Source organism: Cryptomeria japonica, chromosome 11 (assembly GCF_030272615.1).
Source record: "Cryptomeria japonica chromosome 11, Sugi_1.0, whole genome shotgun sequence".
In the NCBI taxonomy this organism is placed as follows: domain Eukaryota; kingdom Viridiplantae; phylum Streptophyta; class Pinopsida; order Cupressales; family Cupressaceae; genus Cryptomeria; species Cryptomeria japonica.
Genome location: NC_081415.1, coordinates 270,413,040 through 270,422,120, shown reverse-complemented (window position 1 = coordinate 270,422,120; position 9,081 = coordinate 270,413,040). Strand labels below are relative to the sequence as shown.

General features: G+C 37.4%; 1 protein-coding gene across 1 annotated transcript; it reads left to right on the top strand.

Moving 5' to 3' along the window:
* The first annotated feature begins 750 nt into the window (after nt 1-750).
* LOC131860177 (uncharacterized) lies at nt 751-3,130 on the top strand. The gene is made up of 5 exons (XM_059214553.1): nt 751-935; nt 1,083-1,747; nt 1,987-2,125; nt 2,464-2,692; nt 2,855-3,130. The coding sequence occupies exons 1-5, from the start codon at nt 751-753 to the stop codon at nt 3,128-3,130; spliced, it is 1,494 nt and encodes a 497-aa protein (XP_059070536.1).
* The last annotated feature ends 5,951 nt before the right edge of the window (nt 3,131-9,081 follow it).

The following is a 9,081-nucleotide window of genomic DNA, read 5'->3' as shown; positions in this document are numbered from 1 at the left end:
TGGTGAGAAATGAATATTACCACTTGGAATGTCAGGGGTCTTTCAACCCCAGACAAGAAACTCTTGGTCAAATGAGTGTTGTTAAGAGCAGATAGTGATATTATTCTTCTCCAGGAAACTAAACTATGTTTGGATAAAGCCCTTAGTTTTCTTCACTCGTGCAATCAGTGGGAAGGCTTTTTTCAAGAAGCTAGAGGTTCTGTCAGGGGTCTAGGAATCCTTTGGAACCCCCATAAGATAAAGGTGATGGACTTGGAGAAATTTGACCATTAGTTGTTTGGAGTACCACATAGTTTATCAGAAAATGAGGTTTTCCCCCTAGTCAATGTTTATGGTCCGACAAAGATTGAAGAAAAAGCATAGTTGTGGAAGGACATCTCGGACAGGATTGCCTCCACTGTCAAAGATAGAGTCATTGTTGCAGGAGATTTCAATGCATTGCTTGCTCTAGAAGAGAAGTAAGGGGGGTTGCATATGACCAACAAGGTGATGGAAGATTTCAGGGAATTCATGTCCACGAATAACCTCCTTGATGTTATCCCAAAAAATGGTAAGTTCACATGGACCAATAGGAGAGCCAATTTTGCAAGAATCTCAGAGAGATTGGACAAATTTATGGTAGGGCCTTATTGGATGGACTCAGCCTTCAACTTGGCCTCCTGCATTCTCCCTTTATCGGATCATTTCTCAGTCCAATTAAGTTTTCAGGAAGCCAATAATTTTTACAAAGGGAGTTTCAAATTTCAAAGTATGTGGTGGAGAGATAAGGATTTTCCTCCAAAGTTGGAAGCTTGGTGGGCAGAAAGTGATATTTTCTCAGGGACCTCGAGCTTCCGCTTTGTTAAAAGGCTCAAGATGGTGAAGCAGACCATTAGAGAATGGAACGAGGTCTCGTTCAAGAACATTTTTGCAGAGAAACTTAGAGTGGAAACAGAGTTAGATAACCTAAACAACATCATTATCTCAGTAGGCATATCCAATGATGAGTTCATCAGAGAAAATAAGCTCAAAGCTAAACTGTCAGAACTTTTGCTCAGAGAGGAAATTTACTGGTGAGATAAATGTAGGAAGCACTAGATCAGGGAAGGCGATTTGAATACAAAAATTTTCCATGCCTCTGTCAAAGAAAAAAGAGTTAACAATCGGATTACTCGTATTCAGGATGGGGTTGGGGCCTGGAAAGATAAGGCGGAGGTCATCGAAGGGATTGCAGTTAACCATTTCAAAGCACTCCTTGGAGATAGTATTTATGATCATCTTCCCACCTCCTTGCTAGACATCATTCCCAAATTAGTTTCGGAGGAAGAAAATTTTCAGTTAATGCAACCCTTCACGCTTCAGGAAATCAGGAAGGCTACTTTTGACAACCCCCCATTCAAATCTCCTAGGCTCGATGATATGATGATGGAATTCTTCCAAAAATGTTGTGGATTCATGGGAGAAGATATTTTAAAGGTGGCAGAAGATTTTAGGAGAAAAGGCAGGTTCGTTAGAGAACTGAATAATACGGTCATAGTTCTGATCCCCAAAAAGCAGGAGTGTTCGACCATGATGGACTTCTGCCCGATATCCCAGTGCAATTCTCTATACAAGATAGTGTCAAAGGCAATTATGAACAGATTGAAACCTCTGCTCAATAAGATCATCTCTTCTGAACAACATGGGTTCATTCCAGGTAGGGAAATTATGGACAGCATCCTTTCTACGAAAGAAACCATTCACTCAATGCAAATAACCAGGAGCCCAGGTATGGTAATTAGATTAGATGTCAGCAAGGCATACAATAGAGCTAGGTGGTCCTTTCTTTTGGATGTTCTTCTTCAGTTTGGCTTTGATAAAGAAAATGGGTACATTGCATAAAGCATAGCATTTCTTTAGTCAACTTCTCTATTCTCGTGAATGGTTCCGTTAGCGGATTCTTCCAGGATACTAATGGTTTGAGACAAGGTGATCCAATGTCTCCCTTTTTATTTTTTCTTATGGCAGAAGCTTTGGGTAGAAACATTAAGAAGCAGGTCAAGTTGGGCCTTTGGCGAGGGATATCCATTCATGATGATCTGGAGCATATCTCTCACTCCCAATTTGCAGATGACACAATTTGTTTGGGGAGGCTTCGGAAAGGGAGGCAAAATCCATAAGAAGTGTGCTCGACTCCTATGAGTTTTGCTCCCGCCAAAGTATGAACAAGAACAAATCGTTGGTCTTTTTCCTAAACACAAATTGAAGGCACATGTCAAGAATTGCAGAAATCTTAGGCTTTGCGGTGGGAGAATTTTTGTTTACTTATCTTGGTGTTCCTCTCTTTTCTAGAAGAGTTGACAACAAAATGTGGGAAGAGGTGATCAGCAGATGTCAACACAAAGCGACGTCTTGGAAAAAATGGTGGTTATCGCAGGCCGGGAGAATTCAAATGATCAAGGTTGTTTTATCTGGCATCCCCGTATACTACATGTCTTTTTATAGGTTAAGCAATAGAGCTTACCTAGCTTTGGACATTTTGCTTAAGAAATTCCTATGGGAGGGATCGAAGGAAACAAGCAGGATCCCTTTGATTAATTGGGAAATGGCCTACATGATCAAGGAAGAAGGAGGAGTAGGTTTGAGAAAGATGAATTTACAGAATCTGGCGTTAGGAGCTAAGCTGGGGTGGAAGATGTTTAAATATCCTCAGAAACTATGGTGTAGAATTATGGTAGCAAAATACCTGGGCTCCAATTCCCCCGACAAGATCTTGACACTGGCCAACATAGCAAGAGGCTCTCCTTTCTAGAAATTCATTTGGGAAAGCCGCAAACTGCTCACTGATCACCTCTCTTAGAAGATTAGAAATGGTAAAAGAGCGAGATTTTGGCAGGACTCTTGGAATGGGGATGTTCCAATAGATGACCTGTTTGAGGATAAGGACTGGGTAAACCATGTGGAAGCATCTGTAGGGCCATGGGTGGCTGATTATCTCCAAATTCAAAACTTGTCATGGAAAAGTGTGGGGGAATGGCATCAAGTCAACCAAAAGAGGCTCTCAGACATTCTCTTGTTGAAGAAGGTGTTTCCCTCTGAGGAAGAGGATAGCTTACTTTGGAGTGCTTCCAAATCAGGGGATTACAGAGTTAACCTTGGTTACGAGCTCTAGAGGAAGAGGGAGAAGAATGGTGATTGGCCTTCAATCCTATGTTGGGGCAAGTGGCCTCTTCCAAAGGTGGGAGCCTTTCTTTGGATTGCTATCCATGGTAGAATTTTAATCGGGAGCAAATTGAAGTCGATCGGGTTCTCCGAGCCAAGCTGGTGCACCCTATGCAAATGGGAGGAGGAAACGCCAAACCACCTTCTCTTTTGGTGTCCCTTTGCGAGTCAATGTTGGGATTGGCTACTAGAGTTATTGCATTTCAGCACCTCTAGAAATTCAACATTTAAGGAGTTCTTGTTGGCTTGGCCGACCAGAGGCAGATTCTCAAAATGGGACATCCTATGGATAGTCAGCCTGTCATTGCTAGTTTGGCATATCTGGAAGGAACATAATAGGAGGATTTTTAAAAAAGAAGCTTTGGAGGTCCATGTCCTATTGGTTATGATCAAGAGGGTGATAGAGGAAGTAATCAATGGTAGAATTCAAGGGGTGAATCTCAAATTTTCATCTAAGTGGGACTCGGATATATAAAAATCTCAGTCCTTCAAACAGAGTAGTGATCATAAATTAAATGATAAAAAAGCTCTCAGGCAAAATACCACGTGGCAGGCTCCACCAATAGGGTGGCAGAAACTAAATTTTGACGGTGCAAGTAGGGGGAACCCAGGCTAGAGTGGTCCGGGAGCAATTATCAAAAATGAGGTTGGGGAGGTGGTACACACCATCTCGAGTCCGATTGGAATAGAGACCAATAACGTGGTAGAGATAGCTGCTCTGGAGGCTGGGCTTTAGTGGAGCATTAAGAATGGGATAGATAAACTCATTATCGAAGGAGATTCTCAGATCATCCTCAATGGTGTGTCCAAGTCCGCATTTCAGAGTTGGTGATTGGCAGCATGGATTCTAAGGATAAATTCCCTTTTGAATCTCCTTGGTGAATATCAGATCCAACACACGTTTCGAGAGGGAAACAAAGCAGTCAACCATCTGGCGAATATGGGGATTGAGGAAGGCTCTATGAGAGAATTTAGCAGGATGGAGATAGACCTGATAGTACACCAAGAAACCATGCCACTTGCACTTCAAGAAATCATTGCCAAGGACAAGGAATCTTTTACGAGGACTGGAATTGGATAGGTAGGATGGTTTTGACGGTGTCGGCAGAGGGTGTTGGGATCGATAGAGAATACCCAGTGGATAGAAAGGAAATCTGGGAGAGTTCATGGTAAGTCCTTCCCCACCAGTATGCATGATTTTACTAGTAGTCAGATCGCCTCAAGCTTCCTTGGAAGGGGAGCGTTGATGGATGTGCACCAAGAACGGTATTTATCGAACCAATCTGGGTTTCATTTTCTGCACTCAGGAGAATGACAGATCATCTAGGAATTGTCTACAAATGTAGAAAGATCGTTGGTTTGGAGGAAACGCCTGAGGAACAGGTGGAACATTTATTCAAAAAGGCTAACAAGCAGGAGAAAGTCACGGTGATAGACATTTTGGGCCCTGACTATTGCGTCAAGGGTCATGTTCATGATGGTCATCTAATGGAAGATCTATTTCAGCCGATTATTTAGGTATAGGGCCACCCCATCTTAGCCAATGGCATCCTGCGCAGGATAGTGGAGGAAGGAATCTATCTCGATGTAATGAGAGCCTTGGATGGGATAGTCTCTAGCCTAGCAGATGGTTGTATGATGGGGTATTTTTTCTTGCAGGTGGAAGCGAAGAAGAAGAAGATGCAGAAGACCTGGTCCATTTTCAAGGCAAGCATTGTTAAGGAGAATAACATGGAAAGGTTTGAAGCTTTCCTTCAGGAAAATGTTGATCTCTTTCCTGATGGAGTAGGGGATAGGTTGGTGGCTACGGGCAATGGGATTAAGTATTTGTATAATTGATTCATTTGGGATACAACCAAAGTGATCATCTCCTTCAACCTTTGTAAGGTTTTTCTGATGGAAATATAAAGGGTACTACCCCCTAGGGAGAACTTGATTTAATATATATATATATATATATATATATATATATATATATATATATATATATATATATATATATATATATATATATATATATATATATATATATATATATATATACCTAATATATAAAAACCTATCCATTAGAATTAGACCCATGCTTATTACATGAACAAAAATACTACATTAGAAAACTAAGACATGTTCTCATAGTTTTAAAAATCAGCTACACAAAAAATAATTAATAGACATTAATCTTCTTTTCCTGTGTTTCACTAGCTCGCCCTCTTAATCAAGCTCTAGGATGCATACTCCAGAATAGAAAAATAAAAAAGTTTTATAATACTATAAAGTAGATAGATATTTTTTTATTTAATACTAGCAATACATTCTTATAAAATGCAATCAAATCATATACAGTTAATGTATAGGACATGCATAACAAGTGCATAATGGATTACTTTTGCATCTTCCATTCATTAAGTCAATTTTTTAAAATCTCATTTCTCTTTTTCTTGTGATTTGTGGGATTATGTTTGTTGTCACCTTAAATGTTTAATAATATTTGACAAGAGTATGTCTATTTTTCTTACCAATGTGATTGGAGCTTATAGCAATATTTGGTCAAATATTTAAAATAATATATTTTTTATATATAATCTATATTTTTTTTAATTATTTCTTTAAATATATAATATGTCAGTATTATACATCAAAATCTATAAAGATATTCAATTATTTTAATAATGTTGAATGTATAATTAAATAGTCTAAAGTATTTCTTAATATAATTTATTATTTTAATAATGTTTAATATATAGTTAAATAGTATAAAGTCTTTATTAATATAATTTACAAGTTGATGGATAAAACAATTTTACATGATTTTTATATATCATTAGAATTCAAATTTTGTACAATTACAATATGGAGATAACTTTACATTCAAAATAATAAAGATACTATATGCATATCTTACTAAGTAAACAAATAATCAACAAAACAACACAGAAATTCTGGAATGGTTACATTAAAGGTAGCTTAATATACAATACATAAATAAATTACATAACCCTTACTAAATTTAGGCATAGATATATAAATTTTAGAGTTTAACCTATTAAACATTACTCAATAATTTTAAAGAACTAAATCGATTCCTATGCGGAAGCACTCAGATTAGTTTTCTCAAAGATCCACATGGAAAATGATTCACCACATTATAACGAGAATATATACACAATCTAGCCAGAAAGAAATCAAAGGAACGTATGGACAAGAATTCAAAGAAATTAAAAAAAAAATGGGGTATACCAAAGAAGCCATAAAAACATAGTGTCTCTACTTTATGGAGGCCAAAAAGATTACTCCCATGGCTTGGGGAAGCCACGACTCTCCCCAGCCATGGGTCGAGGCCGTGGTTCCCTCCCCCAAAGCCCCCAATAAAAAAATTAAAATCATTGTTTAAAAAAAATTATTTATTTATTTATAAAAAACTAAAAAAAACAATACCCAATCTCTGGGTATTCACAAACCCAGACAAAAACAAAATATTATCATTTTAAACATGAAACCAATACTTGGATATTTTTCTAAGAACAACCTCTGGGGATATTTTTCCAAAATTTAAAAAGATATTTACACAGATATATGCATTTTTTTTTATAATTTCAAACAAAACCCCCAAATAAAATAGACTCGGAAATTTTTTGAGATAAAACAGAGAATGGATCCAGTCATTTTTAAACACATCATTTATTTCCCAAAATGAAGAAATGGATTTACATCCATGAAACAAAGGATTCAAAGCTAAATTAATTTCTCAATTCATATCCAAAATGACGAAGTTTTCTAAAAGAAAAAGGTAGCCACACACATATAGGAAGCTCCTTAAATTCAGACAAATTTCAACAAAAACAAAGGGATAACCAAAATGCCAACCTTGAATGCTTTCCTGGAGGTGTTGAAGATGAACTCCACCTACAAAATACCCAAACTCCATCCACAAAATGCCCCAAATTTTTCCATCCAAAAATATAACTCTCCAAAATAATCCTCCCCCATATTTTTCCAAAACCTAGGTTAGATAGGAAAAGTTTTGACCAAAAATCCCATACAATTTAAAATATATTTTTTTAAATAAAAATAAAAAATCATTCTTTTCAACAAATCATATATATTAAACTTGCTTTTCTAATTAAAATTGATTTTCTCAAATAATTGAAATTGCCCTTTCTATTTCCAAAATGCCAAAGAGATTAAATTATTTCTATTTAAATTAAATTTAAATCTTTCATTTCCAATGCATAACATAAAATATTCATCATTAAAATTAACTATTTAGATCGAACTTGCTATAAATAGGAATTGAGCAATTCTAATTAACGATTAATTGCATAAAGGGAACCTATTTAATTTAGTCCCTTAATTAAAATGCATAAACATACATTTAATCATATTAAATACTAAGGATTAAATACTCAATTTAACCACACATAAAACACACAACCCAAGAAAGCCAAACAGACCGACGACCTACATACCCCACCAAAGTGGATACTGACGAATGACTGATGATGCTCACTTGAGCATGACTATGGTCAAACGAGGGTCTTACGACCACCTAATCCAAAATCTAAGGACCAGAGAGAAACACTCAAACCTATGAAACCAGGTGGAGACAAACATCGTACCTATGCGATATTGTACCTACAATCTCCTGCAGCCAAGAGTCATACATGCATACATATATATAATAAAAGTGTTAGCTTGAGATTATTAATTGTTGGTATTATGTGAACCGGTATGAGGACATAATGACATTGTGTGTTGTCATTGATGTCAATATGATGAAGAGAAGAGAACCGGTATAACACTATGAACCGGCATTTGTGCCAATGTGAAGCGATGTGTTTGTTCAAGGTGAACCGGTATATGGTTAGGGGAACTGGCACATGGAAGCATTGTATGACTACCGGTTGGTAGTCTCAACTTCAGGGTTTCCAGTTGAAGTGCTTCAAGCCTGTGTGGCTCAACTGGTGACTTTGTGTGATGAGTCAGCATGATAATGAAGAACAGATCATGTTTCCACATATGCCTTGTGTGCATGAAGGAGATTGTTCCTATCTACCTCGGGAATGTGCAAAGTCTGTAAATGGTGAAAATGTGTGATGGGTTATCAGCCACCATGAAATCGGTGGAAAACAAACGATGGAGATTAATGTAGTGTGCTCAACGGTCGGGATTGAACCATTTGAATTCCTTAACCTAACAGGTTTAGGGTTTATGCTACCGACCTATCTATTTTCCTATAAGGTCAATGTTGTGATTCTTTCTAGGGTTGTTGGCAAAAGTTGTGTGTGTGTATCAAAGAGAAGAGATACATGATTCTTGCTAGACCAGAGGAGAGAAGTGATACCTGCAGAGTGTAAGTGTAGAAGGTGAAGAGGAGCTTAAGCAGATCTGCATTGGCATTGAGTGTTGTTACCAGATCATTGTAATACCTATTGATCTCTAACCACTTCAACAGTTGAGAAATCCCTTAACAGGGTAGCTTTAACCGGCTTGCTATAAATCCTTTAACAGGGTGACTCAAAACCATTGAGTTCTTGAAATCCTCTAACAAGGTAACCTTTAACAGGGTTTAACCCTTAACCGGGTATTCTAGCCATCCCTTAACCGGGTGATCCCTAATAGGATCGGTTCCTAACAGAACCTATTGTATCAGTCTTTAACCGGACAAGGCTCCTAACAGAGTGGACTTCTAAAGAGTTCAAAAACAAGCTTGTGGGTATTCATCCCCACAGTGGTTTTTCCAAGTTGGGTTTCCACATGAAAAATATGTGTGTCATGTGTGATGTCTTCTTCATGTGATGCTATGTTGTTTTCTGTCAAGTGGTGAATCATGTTGATCTAGTTACTTATATGTATATCTTTGATGGTAGATTACCTGTTCATGCATTAGGGTGAAATGGAAAT

Bases quoted from the DNA above. Each gene is read 5' to 3' on its own strand.
- LOC131860177 (XM_059214553.1), top strand. From the start codon at position 751: ATGTGGTGGAGAGATAAGGATTTTCCTCCAAAGTTGGAAGCTTGGTGG. The intron at 1,748-1,986 runs GTATGGTAATTA...TTCTTATGGCAG, and splicing joins GCAAATAACCAGGAGCCCAG to AAGCTTTGGGTAGAAACATT. The intron at 2,693-2,854 runs GTAGCAAAATAC...AGATTTTGGCAG, and splicing joins AACTATGGTGTAGAATTATG to GACTCTTGGAATGGGGATGT.